The sequence below is a fragment of the Temnothorax americanus genome, unplaced genomic scaffold (assembly GCF_048541705.1).
Source record: "Temnothorax americanus isolate GAGA-0224 unplaced genomic scaffold, ASM4854170v1 Scaffold2, whole genome shotgun sequence".
Taxonomy (NCBI): domain Eukaryota; kingdom Metazoa; phylum Arthropoda; class Insecta; order Hymenoptera; family Formicidae; genus Temnothorax; species Temnothorax americanus.
Genome location: NW_027509338.1, coordinates 8893424 through 8919005, shown reverse-complemented (window position 1 = coordinate 8919005; position 25582 = coordinate 8893424). Strand labels below are relative to the sequence as shown.

General features: G+C 42.9%; 1 protein-coding gene across 4 annotated transcripts; it reads left to right on the top strand.

The window, feature by feature from the left end:
- Nucleotides 1–633: 633 nt before the first annotated feature.
- Nucleotides 634–24655, top strand: LOC143897263 (serine/threonine-protein kinase 32A). Of its 4 annotated transcripts, none has more exons than XM_077405773.1 (10): nt 634–820; nt 7427–8036; nt 10234–10289; nt 11349–11517; nt 14045–14242; nt 19901–19990; nt 20582–20748; nt 21478–21758; nt 22552–22755; nt 23112–24655. In XM_077405773.1, exons 2-10 carry the CDS (start codon nt 7988–7990, stop codon nt 23281–23283), a joined length of 1386 nt encoding a protein of 461 aa, XP_077261899.1. In that variant the 5' UTR covers nt 634–820; nt 7427–7987; the 3' UTR covers nt 23284–24655. The 4 variants fall into 4 exon arrangements, with proteins under 4 accessions (XP_077261899.1, XP_077261898.1, XP_077261900.1 ...); XM_077405772.1 differs by having other exon boundaries at nt 634–1032; XM_077405774.1 differs by lacking the exon at nt 634–820 and adding an exon at nt 3302–5712.
- Nucleotides 24656–25582: the final 927 nt, after the last annotated feature.

The window sequence follows — 25582 nt, the reverse complement described above, 5'->3', positions numbered from 1 at the left end:
TTCCCTTACGTCGTCGTATTTTTATAATTCATCTCTCGAGCGTCGTAAAGCAGTCGTGCGAATTATGCAAAGCGTCCTAGCTGTTCTGAATATTTAAATTATTCCGTCTCTCTCTCTCTATCCCCCTCTCTCGTTTTTCTTACGCCACGTGTCTCTTCGCGTACCATCCCAGGCAGCAGCGCGCGTATCCAAAATTGGGACATTTAGCGCTGTCTGCAATGGGCTCTTTCCATATTCCTCGCGGATCGCAGAGATCGCGCGAAGGATCGATCGTTCTGAATATTATTTATCGCACTTTACATCTTATTTCACGTCCTCTCGCGCTCGCGTCCTCGCGGCACCGTTCGCTTCTGGAAACCGGCGCGAAAGTGCCAGTTATCCCCATCAGCGTCTTACACATCCCGCTTTCTCATTCGTCTCACATCGTATACGATCTTCCGTGCTGTCGAGATATAGTGGATTATACGGAGTGTGACGGAGTGCCGAGACACCCTTCGTGTTTGCTCCTCGTTTCGTCATCCCTCGCCCTTCCCCCCCCCCCCGCCATCCATATCGGTCCTCGTGCACATGGCACGCGGCTTCCCGCTCGGGCGCAGACGCGCGGCGGCCGTGTTGCGCGATCCCCAGCACCGTCGTCGTCGAAACCGGCGCGGCGGCGGCCGTGGAAGAACAACGCTCGTCCTCGCGGCGCACTCGTGCGCCGACCGCGACCGCGAACGCGGCACGTCCGGATCCTCATCTCGATCTCGCTCCGGAACGCTCCGGAGTAAACGCGCGGGGCGCGCCAGCTTCCGCGCGGCGGGCCGCGCGATCGCGAAAGGTCTCTCTCTCTCTCCCTCTGTGCCCCCGCGGGTGTGCCCCAACAGGTGGTGACCAGGATCGCGTTTTTCGCGGCTGAAACAATCACACGCAGAACTCGGGTCGAGCTCGATATACCTCTGATGTAGGACGCGGGAAATGTTTTTGGTGTTGTAATCGTGTCCGACACGGCCGAAGCTGAAAGTCGCTCGATGCCGGTGGAGACGTGTATTGGTATTCTGTCGAGAATATTGATGTCTTTTAATAGGCGAATAAGTTTTTGATGGAGCGCGACTGCTTGTGTGATTCTCATTTCCGTTTCTGTTCGTTCTTGTTCTCATCTTCATCGTCACGTCGATTATTTTATTATTTTCGACACTTTGTATTTAAATTGATACGCGAAGTTTTTCTCTAACAAGTACTGTTGCTCGTTTATTGGTATTTTATTATTTACAGTATTTGATACACGCGAGCGTGATTATTCATTTACTTCACATTATTTTTGAGTTAGCGTTGATCGCTTTAATTTTTTTTTTTTTCCTAATACGTTGTGAATATTATTGGTAAAATTATGTAATTCTATACATATTGTTCTATTTAGATAATTGGAAGGAAAGAGTTTCTGTGCAGTTTCACCCTGCATAGATTTTAATTGCGCGAGTTGCATGGTTGTTGCACCAAACGGCACTATAATGTATTTAGAAAATCACGACTTCGCCGCACGTGTCACGTTAGTGGAACGTCCAATAGTTCGATTATTGTTTCACCTAGAAGCGCCGTCGGTGTTACATGTTATATGCGTGGAAATATTTATTAATAATATAACTGCATGAAGCATTGTCGATTATTTCCCTCTCCCTTTAATTATGGACTCTTCAATAAATTGGGAAACGAGGTTGGTTGCGTGTTAAAAAATTTAGTGGGAAATTAAAGTCGGTTCTTTTAATTATTGATAGCTAATATTCGTTATCTTTATATTTCTAGTTAAGAGTTTGAGTTTGGACGAGAAGTGACCATCCCCCCCCCCGACTCTGAAGCTTTAATTCCTTCCGGAAGACTTAATCTCTCGTAATCTTAGATGACCTCGTAATTAAAGCCTCTATTATAAGTCGCCGCAGAAAAGTCAACTCTCGGGAGCTCTTGATCAAGAAATCGTTACAGTTCCATATTTGTGTAAAGATAGTGGTGCAAGTATAGAACCCGCATACACTCAATGTATATATTTGTCCTGCATGTTTGCTTCCACGACGCTGCGCGCTTAACATCGAAATGCATGCAGAATAGACTACTATCGAGACTACTATCAAGGAATGAAATCGCTATTACGCGACGTTATGTACGCGCGGAAACGCGAATCCGTTTGCGGTACGAGATTTCTATCAACAAGATTTATTCGCAGTCCAACCGGAAGAGATTAAATCGCACAGTATACGAAAACTTAATTTTCTCGACGTAGTAGGTACATTTTCCGAGCGGCCATGTATTGCAATTAATTATGATAATTACAAATTCTCAAAGAATTGTGCATATTTCAAAGTTAATTTGCAACTCTCGTTATTTAAATTACTTATACTCTTGTTGATGAGATTAGGTATACACATTTCTTACTTATTAACATTACGGAAGTATAATTTATGAAACGCGTTTTATTCGCAATCCCGTGGAGTTCGATGAAATGGTAGAGGTATAGATTATCGCTGCGATATACGTTTTTGTCGACGAATTTTGTCGATTTCAAAATAGAGTCGAAATACTAAAAGAGAGAAAGAACGCGTAACGGGACGCTTTGAAAAATCTCATCTGACGAATGAACTTTCAAACGTTTGTTTGCAGCGCAACTACAACTCGGTGACTCGACTCCGCCTCGAGTACGGTGCATATTGTAATTGAGGGAAGGCACCCCGAACGGGGTGCGCGCTCTTGTTCGCAAGTTATAAACGCTCCTTCCTAACTTCGGTCTCACAGATTTCGATGTTTACGGTCGCGTAAGTTCCATAAAGGACGAGAGAGCATATTCTCCCGATCCGCGTCTCCCGTTTGTGCGCTATATTCGTAAAATATCGCTTCCAACAATACGAACGACCTCAAAAGGTGCCTGAAAGCGTACAAACGATACCCTGAAAATTAGAACGTTCCTTGGATGTTTTCCATGTCTGATTATAAGGACCAGGATATCAATTAAAGAAAGCCCTCTTGCTCGTAGAATCTCGACATCGCGTTATCACGGAACAATTATCAAAAGCCAGGATGACGCATGTGGCATATTCATTTTATTTGCATAATGCGTAATTCTCTCATTGTAATATTATATTCATTGTAATTCGCGTAATGTACCTATATATTATCTGAGCTATGATATTGAAGGGAATCCAGAACCTGAGGTTCATTGTTTCTCTCTCAATGTTCTTGATATAATTGTTATGAATATTTATCTAAACCGCACTCTTCAAATGACCCTTTTTTTCTTTCTATCACAATATATATGTATATTAGAAAAAATAATTTTTTATTTTAGACATTAAAACAGAATTCTTAGGTATCCACATTCTTTGACCTAAAATTCAATATCTCTTCTAAAGTTGAAAACACATTCTGTTAGAATTTGGGATAAAGTTTTATTTATAACTGTGTGCCGTGCAATGCAAAAACATTTTAAAAAATCAGGTATACGCATATGTGCATATATAAAATATTTTAAGTGCACACACATACATATGAAAATGTACGGTGTGTAAAAATATAAATAACATTCTGTTCTGAAATCTGACACAAATTATATAATGCATAGAATTTTGCGATCATATAATTATGTTACTTAATACGTATATTACTTTTGTATTTTAATGTATATAGACATATCCTAAATATATGTATATAAAATTCATAAACATGTTGCACAGCACGCAAAATACGAGATTGATCGAGCCTCGCAGAATATGAAATAAAGATCCATTATATTAGGTATCACGTATCACGTATCACTTGTAAATCTCAATTTACAGTTTTATTTACGTGCCTTATTACGTTAAGTTGCCTGAAACGATAATGCAAGAAAATGCAAGGAAATTCTTCTGCGCATAATTTCGGAAAATAGCACATCTGTCTTTCCCGCGCGAGCTCCCCCCGAGCTCATGCCTGTTCATCGAAACGCGCTGTTTAGCGCACAATGCATCGCGTAATTAAATTCGGCAGCGGCTGCTCTCGTTCCCGTCGTCAGACGACAAGTTTGTCGAATCCACGCGAACGTGCAAATCGGATTTGACGTCGGTTGGCGCAAAGTAATTCACGAAACTTTATTAAAGGCGTTCGCGTTCGTTCCAGCGGTGTCGAATAAGCGAATTTTCCGCCTCGCGGATCCTTCCTCCACCATATGCAATGGTTACGCGGTATAAACGGTGCGCGTTTTTATATCGGCGCTGTTATTCACAAAGTTCGGACCCCCAGCTTTGGGGATGCCGTGAGCAACCAGATCGGAAGTCGTTCGAATGGAGATCAAAAACCGCGCGTCGCGCGTTTTACTTTAATAAATATTATATTTTTGACGGGGCAATTGAAATCCGTCGTGAGAGTCGGCCGTGATATAAGCACCGTTCGTCTGTACACTCTCAAATAACGAAAACTTTTTTTGACGTTTACACAAAAATTGTTATTCAACCTTTACTGAGTTTTCCACTGCGTGATTATTATTGGTATTAAAAGGTCGCGAACGGTATAGCGAAGCTTACTCGCCCAGAGCTTACTTGCAAATTGGTAAATTGGCAAATTAAACTTAGATGGGGAAACGATGGTAAACTCTTGACATTTCTCGGAGCTTATTTAATTAATTAATAATAATTTACTGATAATCGCGGAGAGCTTTGAATATAATGATGCTAAATGACGTTCTCGAAATTTAAAGTCACTTCCATCTCTATATTACTCGACATTCCACTGGGAGATAATTAACATTAATACGGTTATGGTTATTATTTTTTTTTTTACTCATCCTATATTGCCGAGTGTCAAGAAGCTTTCTTTCCTTGCATTTGACGTTATGTCGAGCATCGCGATGTTTTGTTAGAACACACGCAACCACACGTTCCCCTCTATTGATAAAACGTGCGATGGTAAAGCAAGCATGATGAATGAATAGGTTGATGTATGCCTCGACAAATGTGTATTCCGACCTAACATCGCGAGCGTCGAGATCGAATGAAAATGTCGAGATATGTACACGAGGAAGATTCATTCGCTCTAACGTTTATTCGACAACCTCGATGTTGCTCGATGATAAGAAAACTCCGTCATGGACGAAGTTTGCCTGTCCGTAATGGAAAGTTTTCTTCGGTGTTTTTGTTCGGGGAAAAAACTATCTATATACGAGACCTTTCGCGGGCGCTCTAAATGTTAATGCGTTTTGTTCCCTCGAAATAAAGAGAGAAAGGAAAAATCCCCTGGTCACAAGTTTGAAACACCGCTCTACACCATCGCGAGCGCTAAACGATAATAATTTTATAGCCGTCGGACTTTATTTTTACTCCACTTTCCCACAATCCGGAGTACCTTCCCGCGGTTGAAATATACAGCCCAATTACGGATTGCGACATTATGAATACAAATGCTGGCGTAAATCGCGTTTTAGCGCTATTACAGTGCTTCGAAACCGAGACACCAAGAAGCAATTTAGATCCGTTATACGCCGCTAATATGCCGCATCGTTCCCCATATCGATCACGTCGGGATTACCCGTTTGTTTATCTGGCGTACGATCGTCGGCGAATAAAAGGAAAATTAAATAAGGACAAGTACGAGCGCGCGCGACGGTGTTACGATCTCGAAAAACTAATTATTACTGCTCCGCGCGTCGCGTCGTGGCTTGTTCGTCTAACGATGGGTTGCGGTAATAAGGATGTTACTTCGCAAGACGTAGCGCACGTGAGTGACCCTGCATGCTCCGAGTAACGCGAAATGCGCTGACACCGTAGGTTCAACATCGTACACGACACCTCGTGGAGCGACGCATGTGTGTAGTGACGCGAGATGCATCACGTTTCCCGTATCCGATGTGTCTCTCCGATATAAATTTAATATCGTCGCTAAATTCAATATCTTCGCGTACCTTCCCCCTACGACAGTCCTGATAAGCTCGATTCACAACTTCGGTGGAAATAACATTTTTCATTTTTCTTCGTAGTGATCATTCACAGATAACCGTGTTTGACTCTCATAGTTCAACTTTTCCTTTTTATTCTTTAGTCTTGTTCTATCATAGTTATTATACAATATATATATAAATTATATAATAATTATTATTATTACATGCAATTATAGTTATTTTACTTGCCGCCGTAATCGTTTCATTTTTTCCGAATAATCGTATATCATTCTTGTCGAACGACATAAAAGCTCCTTCCGAAGATCCCTCATTCTTTCATCGACGCAATTGATTTTTTAGGCTCGTTCTGCGTCCCGTTCGCGCGGTCAATCGCGCTGCGACCAGTTGAAATAATCGCGTGTCGAAGGGTAATGAAGCGCGTTTCGACCAGACCGTGGATGTAATTAGGTCAAAGGTGAAGATTCACAATGGGGGCATGTGTACAACGTCGAGTACGTGTGCGTAATATGTCTAATGCACGGATCTCCATTCGTGCTGCAATTTCGGGTGGCAGCTATATACGTCAGCGTGTTTGCCGCGCCCGTATACCAACTAATCAACGTTGTTAATTGGCACCGATGCCGCGCGGTCCCGTTTGCACGGTGATGGTGGTGGTGGTGGTGGTGGTGGTGCGCGGGTGAATCGCGCACAGATATCCGCCGATTAATACAATGTGACGAGAGGGAGGGGCCCGTTGTCTCGTTGATGGAGAGAAACGAGCGATTGTTCGTGTTCGATCGAGACTACCCACGAGGATGCTCCAGAATTCATTCATGCGAAAGAGCCCTCCATTGTCATTCGACGGGGATATAGTTTTAGCATTTTGAAAACCAGGCCGTTACCGTATATCCTTTTTTTTTCGCTCTCACATTTTTATTTATTTGCATGTAAATACGCGCGCTCTCCTCCGTTTATTTTCAATGTTGAACGCATGAAAAGTTTTCTATCGTTAACATCCCGATCTTTAACGTGGACAAGAAAATTATTATTATATTATTCTTCTCGTATTATTACGTTTAACTCTTTGCGGTCCAAATTATTTCTCGCAAATGAGCGAAGATTAAATATTAGTCGGCTGATCCAACATGAATCAAAGAATTTTTATTACTTGGGGGAATTTATGCAAATCCCAAAAATATAATTTATTATGCTGGTTATCGCGAGTATGTCTTCGTCAATTCGAAAAAAAAGTAACAAAACCGCAAAGGGTTCGACACGCATATTTCGATAATATAGAGTTCTAATCTGGCGCCCGGCTTCTCTCGGTATACTTAATATTGATCATATAAATGTTTGTGGAAACTACAATCGGATTTTTAATTAGGCCGTCCAATCGTCTCCCCAATCAATCCGCGCGGGGTAAGCTCGCTAATTTGACGACATCTCGTATCATTCATCGTGTCACGACACAGTTGTCGCTCGTCGCGCTCTGTTACCTCGCTCGAAAGCGATTAAAGTGACGAGGAGTAATTATGAGGGATACATCTGTTACAGGGGGACCAGCCGTCGCGCCGCCGTCGTCGTTCACGTCGCAAGTAAGATCCGATGCGCCGCGAGCAAGTGCCCCGCATTGTCGTCGGAGGGATCATCGACGGTACCTGATGGGGCAATTATCCCGCGCGTTAGCGCGATCCGTTAATTAAGCCGCTCGAATCAGCAGCGGCGGGCCGCTGCTAATTAACGCCGGCGTTGCCCCCGCCGTTCCCTGCTCCCTCCCCTATCCCTCCTTCGCCGACCGAGGGACATCGCCTCGATCAACCGGCGACGGATTTAACGAGAGAGAGAGAGAGAGAGAGAGCCATTTGGCACACGTGTGACGGCCGGCCGGTTTTTTTTCACCCTGTTCGTCTCTCACGGTCGTGGAAGATGGTGCGCGTCGTCCGATGAAGGTGGGGCCGCGCGACGAGGCGTCGCGGCGCCGTGACAATGCGGAAATATGATGAGACTTCCCACGCCGACCGGATCTCACCGTCGTCTTCGTCGGCAGTGCGCTCGCACCGATGCGACATACAACGGTCGCCGACGCGTTATACGTCCGACGTCCATTGAGGAAAAATGGGTGCCAATCAGTCGACCCGGAGCGCGCCCACCCCCGGAGAAGAAGGTAATACTCCGTCTATATATGGCTCGCGAAGCGAAGACGGCGCGAATCTTTTATGAGCCTCGCGGGCACGTTACGCGGAAATGCTGACAATGAGTACAGGCTCTGAGTTGCACACACGCGCACACGCGTATATACCTAATGCGGTCGATTCTGATATTTTATGAACGGGAGCAATGGGCGCGACTCTCCGCTTCAAGCACGAAAAGGGGTGGATTTGGCTTTCTAGTCTAGTCGCTATATATATCTTATACAGCTTGAAAAATGCGCCTATTTTTCTATTATATTTTTCTATATGTATATTTGTTGCGAAGGCGAGTGTACAAAGTAACGTTAACAGTCGCTTTCAAGCAACGAAGAAAAAAAGTTATTCCTTTATTACGATCTAATTGAACTCGTTATATAGAGCGTTTACCTAAATTTAACTGGCGGAGGAGTCAGCATCGACGCTAAAGATAGCAGTGCGCTGATTAAAGCTGGAAAAGCTATTGACCAGAAGCTGAATCAATCATTACATAACAAATAAACAAAGACAAAAAAAGACGGTAATGAAGCAAATTACCTTGTACAGAACTTGATCTCGATTGAAGGAAATTTTCTCTTATATAGCGAGAATTATAAGATCATATCCTTGAGATATATTTACTACCGAGACGTTATGAAATAGGTACGTAGAATAATATTAGTGGAGATGCCGCGCTCACGTTATATCGCCTCGCTTGGGTATCGTGTAATTCGCATAACTCGAATTCTTGCTCGAACGGATATACGCATCGATAACACGCACCGTTTCACGGAGAATCAGCTTCTTCTATCACGTTTATGCCTCGCTGGTGCTATAACTTTCGCGATATCTCGCGAGAGATGCGCGATACGGCGCGACGTTGCGTGCAGAAATCTTCGGTTTTACGACTCGATTACAGAATATCGAGCTGTTGCCGGGGGCTATTAATAAATCTTGTCTGTAGTATATCGCGCGACAGTCCCACGGACGTTTAATTTCACCGGGAAAAATCCATTATTCAATCCCATTGTAATTAAATTCCTGGAAAAAGAGAGCCTTCTTCGCGACTCTGTCTCCGCGCGCGTGATTCGCTTTTTAGCTCCTGTGACGAATGTTGAAAATACCGATCTTGTTTTCCGGATACGTCTCACATCTATTTTTAATCTATATTTATAATTAAATTTTTAATAATACAGAGTTACGGAAAAATTATTTATGTCCGAAGAAATAATATCTACGCCAAAAGGAGACTGCAAAATTATCTCAAAATTGATTAACTTTATCGTGTATGTCACACTGTTTAAATTTATAGTGTCGAATTATACTCAATTTGAGTGAACAATTTTTAACCATGCCTGTAGGTCGCCACTGCTGAGTATTTAATATGTCGTTAATTTAACTAAACCAATGGAGTTAAAATTCTGTTTTATGTTAAAATAATACATTTCGACACACATGGTAGTTAAAAATAGAAAAAAAAAGTTATATAAACTCAAGGTATCGGTTTAATTTTCATCCTTTAATATTTAACAATGCACATTATCTCAATTATCGTATACCATTATTACTTCGTTTCAAAGTCGTTTAAGTTTACTACGGGCGAGAAGAGAGAGAGAACATCAGTTCTCACGTAAGTCGGATCAAGCTCGATATTCTCAAGTTGCTCCTATGCGCTTCTCCGGTTATGCGCTTTTGGCTATTTCGGGAAGACCGGAACTGCGTGTTCGGTGCAATATAAACTACGCGTCTATATACATCCGGCGAAATCGATCCCCGCCAGAATCCCTGCCGGGGTATCAATATCGAGAGAGACGCTGCAGTTTCCAAATAATTTCAAATTTTTCGCGGAAGCGATAGAGCTGGCCAAACGAAACCGCTGCTAAAACCGCGCTTTCCACGCTTGCCAAAGGGGTGGTTTAATTGGCGTATCTACGAGCCGCTGTGCTTAACAAGACACCTTTATGTTTCGCGATAAAGGGTGATTTTCAAATTGCCAATGCCGACGAGAGCCGATTTCGATTGGCATCGAGTTTAACGTATACCTATTGCAGAAACGCGAAAATACCCCGTGCACCATTACGCGATTATCCATCGACTGTTAGGATCGCGCTTCATTAGCGGGAGTCAATGCGGCGCTACTCATACTCACCGTTAAATTCGCATCCCCCCTCATTGACTTTCATTTATGTGTTGCAGTGAATTTCGATCATTTTCAAATCCTACGCGCCATTGGGAAAGGCAGCTTCGGCAAGGTAGGTCACGAGTTGTTTTCCAGCCGGATCCGCACACAACGGGGTGCCCGCTATATATCGTTACAAACCGAGTCCCCGAGCGTTTTCGCGCGGCCTTTATTCGCGAATTCGACGATTTCAGAATCGGTCCAGATTGCGGCCTCCCGCGCCGTTTATCTCGACAGGAATCCTAACGGTCGGTTTAGCCCGGCAATTACTCTTTTACATGCGCGATAACAGGCGCCCCGTTGTTGTTCTCCGCGCGGTCTCGCTAATACGTCGAGTCGCAAAGTAATTTACACGTCGCTTCACACCCTCGCGGAAAACGCTTTTGAACGTCAGGAAGGAACTAGTGGATTTTTGTCTTCTTGTCAACACACCGTGGCTCTTTTGAGTTCGCGCGTAGTCGCGCGTAGTCCATTAACCGCGCGCCGAACAAGTTTATAACGTAAATATATTATTTGAAGAACGACGCACGGACCAACGGGCGCGCATTTATTCGGTCCGTAACGTAAAACGCGGCGAGCGCGAATTGCATTTATGCCCCTGTAAAATGCGTCACGCTCCCGATCGTAAAAAAGTGCGTTCCACGACGCTTTTATATCTATCGGATAAGGTCGCTGCGAAAATTCCGAAACTCGTTCCCTCAATTTTTATGGGGGAGCGAGTACGCGACGCTCCCCCATAATTCTTGAACAAATATTAGAGTGGGAATTAAATCTTATGTAACGGACGAGGACCGCTGTCGTTCGCGGCTTGAAATTGTTTTCGGTTTATTCCAGATTTTTTTTTTTTACGGAGACACCGCGAAAAATGTTTTCTCTCAAGTAACACGTGGTAATTAGAGCGATACAAAAAGTAGCGTAAAGCAAACATCAACACTACAGCCTATCGCAAATTGCCCAGGAAAATAAACGACCAAGTTTTAGCTCCTTCCCTTTATTATTATTCTGCAAGGAAAATTACATATTCCGTGAATATTGAATTTGCCGACTCGAGAAAACTCGCAGACAGCCAAACGCGGTTTCAGCGAATTTGCCGGGCGGAATTAAATTTCGATGCAATTTCTGCCACACACAGGTCTGCATCGTGCAAAAACGTGACAGTACCGGCAATATGTACGCCATGAAGTACGTACATAAAAACGAGTGCGCGGAACGGGGCGCCCTGAAGAATGTGGCGAGGGAGGTCGAGATTCTGTCGAAGTTGGAGCATCCCTGCTTGGTGAATTTATGGTTCAGCTTTCAAGGTAAATCGTCTTTCGAGACATCGATCACACCCCCGAGTCATTCTTCCAAATCTCGTGGGAAACGCGTAAAATATACACCAGGTGTGCTCCAAGAGGTCCTAGAAAAACTTCTTCACGAATCCTTTATTAGCTTTACCGTGTTTCATCTCTCTTTTGTCGCGCCTCGCGATTTCTGAAACGTTGACAGTACGATATTTTCGCCGGGAAAAATTCAGCCTTCAACCTTTGATCGAAGAATCAAAAAGATTAAGGTTCACATTTTTTCTCTACGAAAAAACACCAAATTCCAAGAGAGATTCATGTCAAAGCAAGCGTTGTAAAAGACAATTTGTAATATATGTTTGTACAGCTACGAATTTTAATAAATGCTAAAAATTGTAATATTCCATTGTAAATCAAATGTATAACAATCGCTTTTTATCATAAATTAATAAAGATCGCGATAATTAACGCAATGCAGAGCGATGGATAATTTTCGTGAATTCAGACCCGCGAGGAAACGATCGCGGAAATAGCGAAACGTTTGTGAAATTAAATTTGAGTATTTATAAAAAGAACCCGAGACTCTCTGAACATTTTAAACTGATTTTTATTAAACGTGGTAATATCTCTTACTGCTCTTTAATTTAATAGCTTTATAATTAAATTTCGATTTTTTTTTGTTGAAATCAAGTTTATTCATTCACGTCATTAAGAAAATCTTAATTTGTAAATTATTTTATTAATATTACAAGAATCATTTATCACTATAATTTTCTCTTTTTTCGCTAGAATCCAACTCGAATGATATTTCCACGCTCGCACGTTAATCTTTACAGTGACAATAGACACTGTAGATTTTTTTTACGTAAAAAAGGAACCGCAAATATTAAAATGCGAAACGCACGATATTTTCTTTATCGGCGCGAAACCATAGGCACGATGTCGCTTTTTCGGGTTTTTTATTCGCGCGGTAGACAAACGCGGATTAAACGATATTACGCTTATCTCGCAAAAACACACAGCACTTTATTGAAAGAAACTGTTCTCTCGACGTCGGGAATACGGGCGGGTGCAAATATTTATGCAAAAACGAGCAATATGAAGCTCGCAGTTGCCGTAAAGACTTTAATGAGGGTTCGTCAGTCAACCGACTCTTCAGATGGGTCATATATTAAACTAAATATTCTAAACGAGACACACACAGACGCGGCTTGTAAATAACGAAACTGTGTCATCGAATTTTTTGTCGTCAAAGATTTTAATGGATAGGCCGCTGATTTGGATAACAAGAATGCGATCTAAAGGAATCACTGAGATTTCCCGCGTAAAAGAACCGATGATAATTAAGCAAGTAGAAGCAAATGGAAGTAATAATTGCGACCTCGCGAAATTGAGAAAAAGAAACATCTGTCGTGCATTTGATATCTTTGCAACTTTCAGAACAGTAATTATTTCAATGTTGAAACAATAAGTACACGGTTTGTTAAAATTTAGTATATATATATAAATAATAAGTACAATTTATAAATAATAGTTATAATTTAATTTTATAAATAATAAATTTTTGAGAAATTTCTCTGGGACATCTACTTTGCATAAATTTATATCTATGTATATATGATATATGTAGACATTAATATGGTCACCGTGCGACAATTAGCAAATTACAATCGCCGTGTACAAATACCTTGTGTCCATAAAATAATCAAGTTAAAAGTTTTCTCATATACCGCGTATAGCTATTGTACTTTCTATTTTCATTCGTGTCATTCGAAGGATATCGTTCTGCACCACATTTTCCAATATACGTGATTTATACGTGGAATATATGAGGCAAGCTAACGGAGGCACGTGGATAGAATAAATTGAATGTAACGTTTAATTATAACAGAAGCTTTGTGTTCTAATTCCTTGATCGCTAAAGGTAATTTATGCAAAAAAAAGGTAATTCTTTAACATTTTTAATTGTATCTCGACGGAAGAGTATCATTAATGAATATTTAGCAACGCCACCGAATAAAAAGACGGCAAATTATGCATAGCAGAATAATAAAGTCACGGCGATTTTGTGTAAAAATGACGTAATTAAAAATTACTCGTTGAAAATTTATTCGGCAGCTGCCCCCCGATTAACGTTTTATGCGCAAACCAGGGAAATTACCATCATCGTATTCATCGATTTTCATCGTTCGAACGTTTTTAACAGGCGCCGCGTCATATAATACATATTACGTAGAATTCGCGCGTGCGGTTTCGCGTCGCGTCTGCTTGCCGAGAGGCAGACTCATATATATACCGCGTATTGTTCGGAATCGGTTTTATCGCTCGCACGTTAAAATATCGGTACAATAACGCATACTCTGTGCTTGACTATACTGGGCCAATATATTGATCGGTTAAGCGTTCGACGAAGCCACCCGCCGCTTTCGTCTCGCGAACGTGACGAAAAAGGGGCAACCTTGGGGCTTGGAGGGGGGGAGGGGGTGCGTGGAAGAACTAGAAGAGAGGATTTACGCGCCTGTTACGCCTGTCGTTCTGTTCGCAGACGAGGAGGACCTCTTCATGGTGTCGGATCTGCTTTTGGGCGGCGACCTGAGGTACCACATTCAGCAGGAGGTTGTGTTCGGCGAGGAGAGCGTCGTGCTGTTCGTGGCCGAGATCGCGCTGGCGCTCGATTACCTGCAGACCCACAGGATCATCCATCGGGATATCAAGCCGGACAACATACTGCTGGACGAGGAGGGTGAGTCGATGATCTCTCGAACTCCCACCTTTATCCGCGCAAGCTGGCACTCGACCGCGGTCGCGCGAGAATAATAATACGAATAATACTCGAGAGAGCTTAATTCCGCAGAGTGGGATTTTCCCAAAAAGTTCCCATTCCCGCTTATCTCGGAAAAACATCCGAAAATCTGACAGCGATATATCGTCGTTTTTCGTAATAAGTGCAGATAAAGCACACAAATATCTCTTATTTGGCAACTTTATTTAGGGGTTTAACTCGTTAAATTATTTGATTGTTTTATTTACATAAGCTCAGCGTGTGTGTGTGCATTTTGCATTTATGTGAGGGCGTTATGAGAGCTTTTAATTATTAAAATTAATTATTAATTTTAGATTAATAAACTGATATTTAATTATGATATCGCGTAAATTTTAATATGCGTAAATTAATATGCGTCTATTAAATAAAACTGTACCCGTAGCTCATTGTGAATTTTAACGGTGAGGAAAGATCGCGTCGCCAAAGAGTTTAAAAGCACAACGTCACAATCTCCACGACAAACAAATCCGTTTGACACATCCCCACTTCTATTTCAAGCCACGGCTTTAACAATGGCCAGCTGATCCCTGAGTTTTATTTAACACAATGCGAAAGTCGTATACTCAATGTAAACATGGGATGAGACTCGCGTAACCGCCGTGTCTGCGGCGAATGTGGCTCGCGTAAATGAACTTTGAATCTGATCGCGGTCACGTGCTTGCACGCGCACGTTTTACAAATCGGGCGTAAGAGCAAATAATAAAATTATCGACGTATGGGGAAGGAAGCGAGAGAAGCTCCCTTTTCTTTCCAGGAAGGATAAATTTATCTTGTCCATTTGCAATATTTATCATATTTTTGTATTCAAATAATCGAAACTAGTCGCAATCGTGCGCAACGTTTTCGTGGATGGGCTATTCTGTTGCACAGCAATTTTCTCCGAGACAATTCATATTTAATTTATATTGTATCTAACATTTGTGCGAAAAAGCAAATAATAAAATCATTGACGTACGAGAGAGGAAGAGAGAGATTTTTCAGAAAGAAGGGTAAGTTTTTATTTTCTCGTTTGCAATATTTATCATACTTTTGTATTCAAATCATCGAAAGTAGTCGGAATCGTTCGCGGGAGCGCTCTTCTTGTTGCACAGCAATTTCCTCCGAGACAAATCCATATTTAATTTATATTTTAATATTCGTGAATGAACAAATAAAATCACGCGACAGAGAAAGCGAGATATTTTTCGGAAAGGAGGGTAAATTTATTTTCTCGTTTGCAATATTTATTTTTGTTTACTTCTCGTTTATCTCGTTTATCATATTTTTGTATTCAAATAACCGGAACTAGTCGGAATCGTGCGCAACGTTTTCGCGTGGATGCGGACTCTTCTTTCCTAGCTGTTGTACAGCAATTTCCCCCGAAACAATCGGTTTTTAATTTATATTCGGGAAGCCCACCGTACGAATCTGATGCCGCAAATCTCGAAATAGCCGTCATTAAACCAGGGGGTCAAGCTTTCCACCGACACGTGCTCTCGTTTGCATATCAAGCGCCGATTCCGAGGTCCGGTCTATTCCGGTCTCGATGTCGCGGTGCCACCGCGGACAAACGTTTCTAATCGCGCGCCCGTGATTCGGTTACATCTCGGAGCGCATCAAGCAAGACCCGCCGGGTTTATCGTTCGGGCAACTATAAATTTCGCCCGGCGAATGAGATTATTCGCAAATTCGCGCGGGCCCGCAATGCGAGGAGCAATCGCCGGGTTTTAACGGGATTAAGCCATCGGCTGCGTTCGCGCGCCATTCATCCACCCGCGTCCTGTCCCTCGTTCGCCCTCGATCCCGGTGAGATTAATACGTATTCCTGTGAATGTGGATTTAGCAGACTTGTGGGCGATACTTATACGAGACGTCTTCGCGACGTCACGCGTGCAGCGCGGAAATTGCCTGCGAGAAAAACACATCGCGGCCGCGCGTCGTGCGAAGACGCGATCGCTAATTGCAACGGACGTCATTCGCTTCGCTATATTGCCGCTCTCTCTCATCCCGCGGCGATGGATTTTCTATTGTGCAGAGTTCTGTGAAATAATGATCTCAAAGTATATTGCCTTTCTTGATTTTGAAAACTAACTGACAGAGAGAGTATATATATATAGAAGCTTCATTTCCGATAATATCGTTTGTTAGGAACAAAATGTGAAGATTTCGAGGTGCCTACGAGATCTCAATGCGGCTCGGGGAGTCGCGTAACAAAATAAACAGAGGAAAATTTTATTATGTATTTTTTATCGGGTATCGATACTCCTTCGCGTATCTTCGGTACTTCGCTCATCGTTTCTTTCAGAGTTCCTCCGGTATAAGGTTCTCTTCCCTTCGCTTATCAATGCGGGAAATGTTGCCTCCCACTCTCTCACGACTCCGAGCCGGGATCCAGAAATTATCGGTGACGCTTTTTCCGCCTTGCTTCCCCGGCGATATCGATTTATCGTCAAAATGTCAAAGACTGCGCCGGAGGCTGCCGGGAAAATAAAAGCCGAGCAAATCTTGAGAGCGACGCTAAATAATGCAGACACGTCTCGAGTCCTCGAGAGCCTCGGCTCCTCGGCTGCTCGTAATTTATTGCGCATTTGTTAATTGAGCGAAGCGAACAAGTACAAACAGAACAAATACCAGAGAGCGAGACCAAGCCGTAAGCCAATTAAGGATTAGATTGCCGCGATCCAAGGCCCCTCGCCACTCGGGCACCACGAAAACTCTGTCAGCATAAACGTTGGAAGAATGATGATACATTCGGTTACGTCCGCGCGATTGCCTCATCGATTTTCCGCCAAACGAAAATTAAGCTCGAGGCGGTAACGACGGCGAACAATGCGTTCAGTACAATATACCGCCTACGACGAAGTTACGAAATTGAAAAGGGAGACGCGATATATATATATATATATCTGAGCAGATAGGGTTGGCGAGACGAAAAAAGTTTGTGCGTGCTCATGCTGAAGGTCGGATCCGCTTTAACAGAAAGGATCGACGGGGTGCGACGGGGAAGGAGGGAAGGGGCTTGTCTCATCGGGAAGTGCCTCGGGGACGTGGGGAGAGGCACCGCACATACATCTACAATCCCGAAGAAGTAGGGAAACCGGGTGGGTGGATGGTGGTCCGCGGGGAAAGGGGGTAATCCTAATTTCCTCCTACACCTGGCCGACGGCTGTTTGAATCCCGAGATTGCCTCTGCATCATTTAAAATTACGCACCCGGTTTCCCGGCTCTTATTGCCCCGGTTTTCGTGTTCCATGTATAGCGTGCGACGCAGGGCCCATTCTATACCGAGGAAAATATCACCTTGAGGACACCGGCGACGGCAAAACAGCTGTTTATTACGATCGTTGAATGTATAGCGGGGACCTCGAAGTCGTTCAATTCGATCGACTTGTATGAGGTCGACTTCGGAAATCGATGAAAAAGCGAAAGGCGTCTCCTTAGAAACTGGAGCCGCGAGAGGATTCCCGAAAGCCCTTTGTGCGACGTCAGAGAAACGTTCGTTGTGAATAATTGCCCGAAAGAAAAACCATTACGAGTAAATCTCTTTTCTTAGCACGCGAAAGGGCGGAAGTCCCTCAAAGTCTCTCTCTTTATAAAGGTCACGTCGCTCGCTCGCTCGCTAATTCCATTGCCGTAATATCATTAAAAATCATTATAATCCTGAATAATTGCGTAATTGAAGAAGTTAAGGTAATTCAGCGTAATATGGCAGAACGAGGCTCGTTAAAAAAACTTCCAAGTGCCGGTCTGCAGTCCAATTTACAGTCTATCAACGCGAAGAACTTCGACGTCTTTCCGAGGGAGAACCCCGCATAGAACTACTTTCATTGAAGCCTCAAGGCGTGATTATAATGGCGAACGGCGTAAAATCGCGAGAATATGATAGTCCATTTCTCGCTTCCTTCCGCATTCTGGGGGGATCCGCTACGCGGTCGTCGCAATTTATCCCGTTAATTTCACCTAAACGCGGCTCCGCACACGCGAAGATCACGAGACCTTAGTAGGCGGAGGCAATTTAGCAGATTGAAGCCGTCAAACACTTCGCGAGTGGGACGAAGCCGAGGGAGCGCTCCAAAGAAGCGTCCCTAATCTATTTTGAAAATTTATGAGTCAGTGATAGTTTCTGCCGAGACCCGACGAAGGGTGCGCAGGCCTCCTACATTATTCGCGAGCGAGTAGTTGTTTAAATTTAAATAATGCGTCACTTGTTTTTCATTTCCGTATAGACGTCTGTCGATACCAATACTCAAAACGGCGAACGCAATGGTTCTCGATTATTTTCCATCGGAAATTGTTATCAAAACTCGCTTTTAAAAGTGATTCCGAAATAAACGTTTAATTTTAGTACGTAAGCTCCATTTAAATCATATAACTAATCAACTTGAGCTCTTATAAAATTTCGAGCGTAAACAGCGTTATGCGCTTTAAACGGTCGAGCTTTTTATTTATAAATCAATTGAGTAACTGGTTGCAAAAAATTCAAATCCCGACGTTTCTCATTTTTGTCGCTGAACAATGATAAACGATCGCGCTTCAATGAAAAGATTCCGCTTTCCGTACGGAGAGGTCGTCAATTTTTATATCCCTACGTCTACAAGGTAAGGGAAACCATTCTTCCTGATGTTATATGCAAACTTATATACCCACGTGCCTGGTACTAAAGCACGAAACCCGGTCACAATGGGGGGAATTGTGTGTGTGTGTGTGTGTGTGTGTGTGGTGTGTGTGTGTGTGGGTGTGATGTGTGTGTGTGGTGTGTGTGTGTGTGTGTGTGTGTGTGGTGTGCTGTGTGTGTTGTGGTGTGTGTGTGGTGTGATGTGTTGTGTTGTGTGTGTGGTGTGTGGGTAGTGTGGTGTGTGTGGTGTGTGTGGTGTGGTGTGTGTGTGTGCTGTGTGTGTGTGTGTGTTGTGGGTGTGTGGGTGTGGGTGTGTGTGTGTGGGTGTGTGTGTGTGTGTGTGTGTGTGTGTGTGTGTGTGTGTGTGTGTGTGTGTGTGTGTGTGTGTGTTGCGTGTGTATCCATCTCTTAATAGTTCTCTGGTGAGTACACAGGTACAGCTGTGCGATGTAGTTAGGGTTCGTTAGGCGTTCATCCCGCAAGAAACATCTAAAGATCGCGAGCGCACACATGTATTATTCACACACATTAATTGCCATTATTATATAGCGCCGTGCATCTTTTTATAATACCCCGAGCGAGGGCTGGGAACCCCGAGGAAAATATACTTTACCGCCTCTGTAATTTAGATATTTAGAACGATGAATCTTGGGTTGTGTGGTAAGCACGTCGCAGGGAGTCGGGAAGTTAAATCTTAATCCAAGATTTAATGCATAAAAGAACAAATTAAGTGTTGTTTATTGGGTACGCCTACAAGGGAGTCTTTTTGTTATATTTATATTAATTTGTATGGCGACATTCTGAATTTTTTTATTACGTATTAGATTGTGGTGCTACTTTATAATAGATATTAATCAACAGTCATTACGTGTAATTGCCGTCTCGTGTTTGAGAGGGATGTTCCAAGGCGCGTAAATAATTCACTTACTTAGTCATTAACGTAATGACGGCAGATTACAAAAGATAGTTATTCACTTGTCTAGGCCACGCCCATGTGACAGACTTCAACATCGCGACTGTACTCGAAGACGGACAGTTGGCGACTTCCATGTCCGGGACAAAACCGTACATAGGTATGTGTGAACGAATAGTCTCACATCTCTAATTTCTTTTTCCTTTTTCCGTATAGATATATTTTAATTGCTTAAATTCTCATATTCTTCACTTTCAAATTAATTCATTTAATTTCCTCTAATGCCTTAATCTTTATTTCCAAAATATATTTAATGTGTATTTAACTTCAAAATATATTTAACATTTATTTAATTATTCAAATTATCGCGTACACGTATTTTTTTCGGTATTTAATATAAACGCACGTCAGAGGTTCATAATTTATAATTGCGGTCAACTTTATTATTCTTTTATAGCTTGTTTCCGCGAAGTTAATTATTTATTCTCCCACGAAGGCTTTTGCTTCACGAAATGAAGATTCGGAATCTTTAAGCGAAAGCTATATACCTTCGCATCAATAAAATATCGGTGATACCAAGCGAGTCTCACGGCTTAGAAAAAAAGGGACGTTTTGAAAAGAAGAATACCCCCTCGTTTCCACGCATCAATTCAAATCCGTCCTTTTTATGTCCGCTTTAAATTCGGAGCCGCTCTCGCGAATAACGTGACCGGTGCGTTTTCTTGCATTTCTTCTTTTTAACGCGGATCAGCCCCGGAGATTTACATGTGCTCGTGCGAGGAATACGGTGTTCTCGGCTACGGATTCGCCGTGGACTGGTGGAGCCTAGGAATTCTCGCTTGGGAGACCCTGGCCATGGAGAGACCGTATCCGCTTCACTCCACGACGTCCAACAGAGAAGCTCTAAGGATCTTGAAGGTAAGACGCAAGTGTAACGAAATAATAATAATAATAATAATAATAATAATAATAATAATAATAAAACGTTGAATGTCCACGCGAAACAGAAAAAAATGTGTCGCGCGACTCTTCAATTTCTTCCGCCTCGTCTGAAACTACACGGTACACTCGAATTCTTCCGGAGCACTCTTGAGTAACATGTGCGCGTTATTCTGTTAATTAAGGTTGCGTCATGTCCCAGCTGTCACGTTAATAAGGGCTTGTCATGAGCGTGCCGTTGGCGACACGAGCCACGAGCGTATTATGTAGTTCTCGCCGGTTCTACCTTGCATGTCGTTCGCTTGCACAATACCAACATTTTAACTGTCTTGCGACACTCGGGTTTGAAATGATTCCTAAAGCAAATGCGCAGGATGTACGATGTAAAACATTACGCATTCCGGTAATTACAAAAGATCTTGGAATTACCTACGTTCGTGTTTACGAGAATGATCTAAGTCCCTTTTATTCGCGGAGATAATCAATATTGTCGGTCTTGAAGGATTATCTCTCATAAGTTTTATAAAAAACATATGCTTTTTGTGTGTATGTGAGAGAGAGAGAGAGAGAGAGAGAGAGAGAGAGAGAGAGAGAAGCATTGAGTTTTACTATCTTCAATCTTCGTTCGGAACTTCTTGTTTACGCTCATCATATTTTTATGACGGATGCGAGGAGAAAATCGCGCGACACGAACATCTCGTCTTTCAGGAGGAAAGGCAGTCACCCCCGCACTGGGGCTCGTCGATACGCGATCTCCTGGACCGCCTGTTAACCCTCGCACCGAGCGCCCGAGTGTCGTGCTTGAAAGAATTGAAGCGGGCGAGAGCAATGAAGAACCTGGACTTCGACAAGGTGCTAAACAAGCAGATAAAGCCGGCCTTCACCCCGCCGAAAGATCACCTGAATTGCGACCCCACCTTCGAGCTCGAGGAAATGATAATCGAGACGAAACCCCTGCACAAGAAGAAGAAACGCCTGGCTAAACAGAGGTCGGTTTAGATTTCGTGCATTGCTCTCTTAAACTCAAATTAGTGAAAATATCGACCAAACCAGTTAAACGGAGTTCTCACTGATTGTGAGTATAACAGTGAGTATCATCTCTCATTTTTAGTGCAAACTTCCGCAACTTTCGTCTTACGTCTCATTAATTGCGATCGAAAGACGTAAGATTTCGCCATAATCGCATGTATTTGTAAAAGCCTTTTAAACCTTTCTATATTTTGAGTTGATATTTTTTGAAACAGGTCCTCGTATTTATGGAATAAAAATCTTATTTAACGTTTCGATAATTGCGCTTGGATATAATTATAAACAACCGTTTTGAGGGATTGCGTTTCCCTCGAGCCTCAAAATGGGCACGTAAAAAAAATACATGTCTCCCTTGTGTTCAACAATACATTTCATGGAAAAACAATTATTTTCCCTAAAAAGGGACATTATTTTCTTTCACGAAAAAGACTCAGAGTAGTTCTAAATTCCATTGTATATTTACGATTTATTTTTAATTGAACATCTTTCGTTTGCTCGTTTATTGGCCCTTGACCTTTTCACATTGTTTTCTTTCGCGTTAACATTTTTCTTCTTCTCTTCTATCACGATAGTATTACGTTGAAGAAAATTATCATCGCGTCGCGAATACGACCCGAGCACAATGCGACCCGATCCCTAGCGACTGTTACGCTCTCGAACATGTTGAGCTTCACGTATATTCCTCTCGCGAAACTGCATATTACCGAGGTAATATGCTAATTGTCGAAGCAATATCTCGACATCCCGTTGCAGGTCGCTGAGGGTCGACTCGGCGGAGGATGCTGGGTTCGCCGATGGGGCTGGCTCGAGCGTAGACACACGGAGATTAGCCTACATCCCGGAATACCGGGTGTACAATCGCGAGCGCGAGATCGAGAGACAGGAGAGAGAGAAGAAGGAGAAACAGTGGGAGGAGGAACTGAACACTGCCATGAAGGGTGCCGAAGAAAGACTCAAGTACGCTTGAATATTAAAAAAAAACTTCCTCGAGATTGCAATATATTTTTCTCTCCTTTTTTTATTTTTCCTTCGTGATTCCATCCATCGATATTTATCGCTGAAGATTAACGTGTTGCAAATTGAATAAAATCCCCCGTTTTATTTCCCCGTTTCGCAATATCACTCGCGACTGTGCCCTCGACTCCCGCAACTAATAATCCCGAGTCCCGAGTTCCGAAGCTGAGACCCCGGAGACACCTCCGTGTATACATGTCTATGTTTGTCTATGTTAATCTCCCCCAGAGCGACGCGTCTCGCCTTCCCACTCTTCCCAGGGCTCGCGATATATCCGTGCCGCAACCCTTTGATTACAGAACAAAGCAGCAACATCTGCCGGCCCAGCGAACCGGAAACCGACTGAGCGTCTCGACGACGAACGTCAAAGCGCGCATAAACGCGTCGCCGAGGCAAGGTCGCCGAGCGAGCGCCACCACGTCCTCGGACATCGACTTCATCGACGCGAGTCCGGAGCCTAGCACGTCTTAAGATCAAGCCGGACGCTATATTCGACGTAGCCTACCTGCCCACGACCAGTAGACTCCTTCAATCTTATACGAATGCGCACCGAATTCCCCGGCAGAAGTCCTTCGAACTTATCATTAAAAAAAAGAAGTGTCTCTCTCTAATATTGAATTATTTCTCACGCTAAAATGTAAGACGAGGAAGCGAGATTCCATTGTAGAGATGAAGTTTTTATACTCTTCTTGAAAAGATATATACGACGACATATGACATAGTGTACTTCGCTCTTATTTTTCTATATCTATCGCGATTCAATGTGGGATGATTTATCTTTAACGCCTCTCCTCTACGAGCTCCTATACATTGAGTCCTCCCTTTCCAACGCTTGCTTTCAATTATATACGCTTCGAAAAGAATCGGGAAACGCGAGTTTTAAGGCCTCCGTATACTTTCTGGTGCTACGACAAAATTATGCTTATCCACGGCGGATTCGTTCAGTTTTTTGGGGGAAATTTTACAGAGGTAGACGCTGATAGCGCACCGGTTACCGGATATCGGTTCGCTAACTATAACTATCTTCATCCGCGATACCCTGAAAATGTGGACAGCAGCTGGAGGTAACCGCACGTCGCCGTAAGCTCTATCAGACTCCAGCAGTGCGCGCTTAATTAATCACTGTACCAGGAAACGTGCATTTATAAGATTACCATACCGAATTATCCCGCGAATTCCGACTAACAGCGGCGCAAGCTTATTCTCGGAGCAACGAGAGAGAACGGAGGGGGATGATCTTCTTTATTCGAGTAGCAAATTTTTTTTTTCGATTTTGCCTCAAAGACCCGATTGCGTTAGACGATCCCTAGAATTAGGACGCGCGCCTTCGATAAATATAATATAAATTAATCCTTTCAGTACAAATTGCGGTCATACGTACCGTGCATCGCTTTCAAAAGAGAAAAAATTATCTTCCATCTCACTTTCTCCGAAAATCACTACGTGACACGAATTTATGCGCATTATTATCTTAATACCGTGAAAAACTCTGCAGCGTTAACTATAGAATCATAACGACGAATTACGTTTAAAATGGCGTGAGATAAAAAGAAGGATTATAGATGATAAAAAAAAGATTTCAAAAATCTTGGTGGTCCAAAAATGCTAAATGCTAAAGTGAGTCGAGACGAATGTGTGAGAGAGATCAATTTTAACTGACATGGTACTGAAGGGATTACGGCGTACATTAATGACTACTTTGTTGACGGGAGACTGGGAACAAAATATGACCTACATATAATAAATACATATATATATATATATAAATGTTTTGTTCTATAAAAATATATGTTGTTTAGAAGCGAGCTATGTACGAATTGAGAATAAAAAAATATCTTTGACATGTTTATAACACGTTTTGGCGTATACAACACCCTTAAATCTTCGCGCAGATTATGGACAGACGCGCGGCAAATAAAATTGCGTTGGAAATCGGAAAAAACATAACATTTTATTTACATTAATTATTCGCGCGCGATTTTATCTCGTGCAATTTTATAAACGAATAACACTCGCGGGATTATATCGCGTTTCACGATATCGAATTACCGGGGGGTGGAGGGAGAGGAGCCGTTGAACTCTCGTCATTAGCGATTCACATTCAAGAATTGCAGGTGCAATAGAATTTGGCATTAACCGAGCGTGTCTGCTGCCGAAGGAGCGCCGGATAATCGATAGCACTGGCGCCGTTTCGCGAGGGTGAGAAAAGGGTGAAAGGGGTCACCCGCATGCAATATAGATCCCCGCCAGAGACACTGCGAAACATCGCCGAAGTGATGCGAAACATTGCACGTTATACACGTGTGCGACGTATAATCGCGAGGTCCTCGAAAACCTAGATCAAAAAGATTCCGCGAACGTAAAAGGGTCGCAGTAAACGCGCCTTTGTATCGCGCCGTTTTTCTCTCGAGAAAATGCATAATTTTCATATAAATTAACGATTGTTCTTAGACAAGTGGCGCAATTTATGCAACGATTGCGCGAACGAGATGCGTCTCGCGGATCGTATCTAAAAAGGGGGACGGATATTCCGAGATAATTGCATCTCCGATGTGAAAGCCGGCTGCGAGCCGATATAAGTAATGGGCCAATTATATCGCGTCCGATCGGCGCTGTGCAAGTGGCGAGTTGCGCGACGATTAAACTATTGACTCGATGTATTTTTAATATCCTTGCGCAACCATCGATCGTCCACGGCGGCTATAATGAATGAAAATCATTTAACGTCTTTTTTTTTTCCTCTCAATTTTCGCGCTTTTAATTTGTCCGA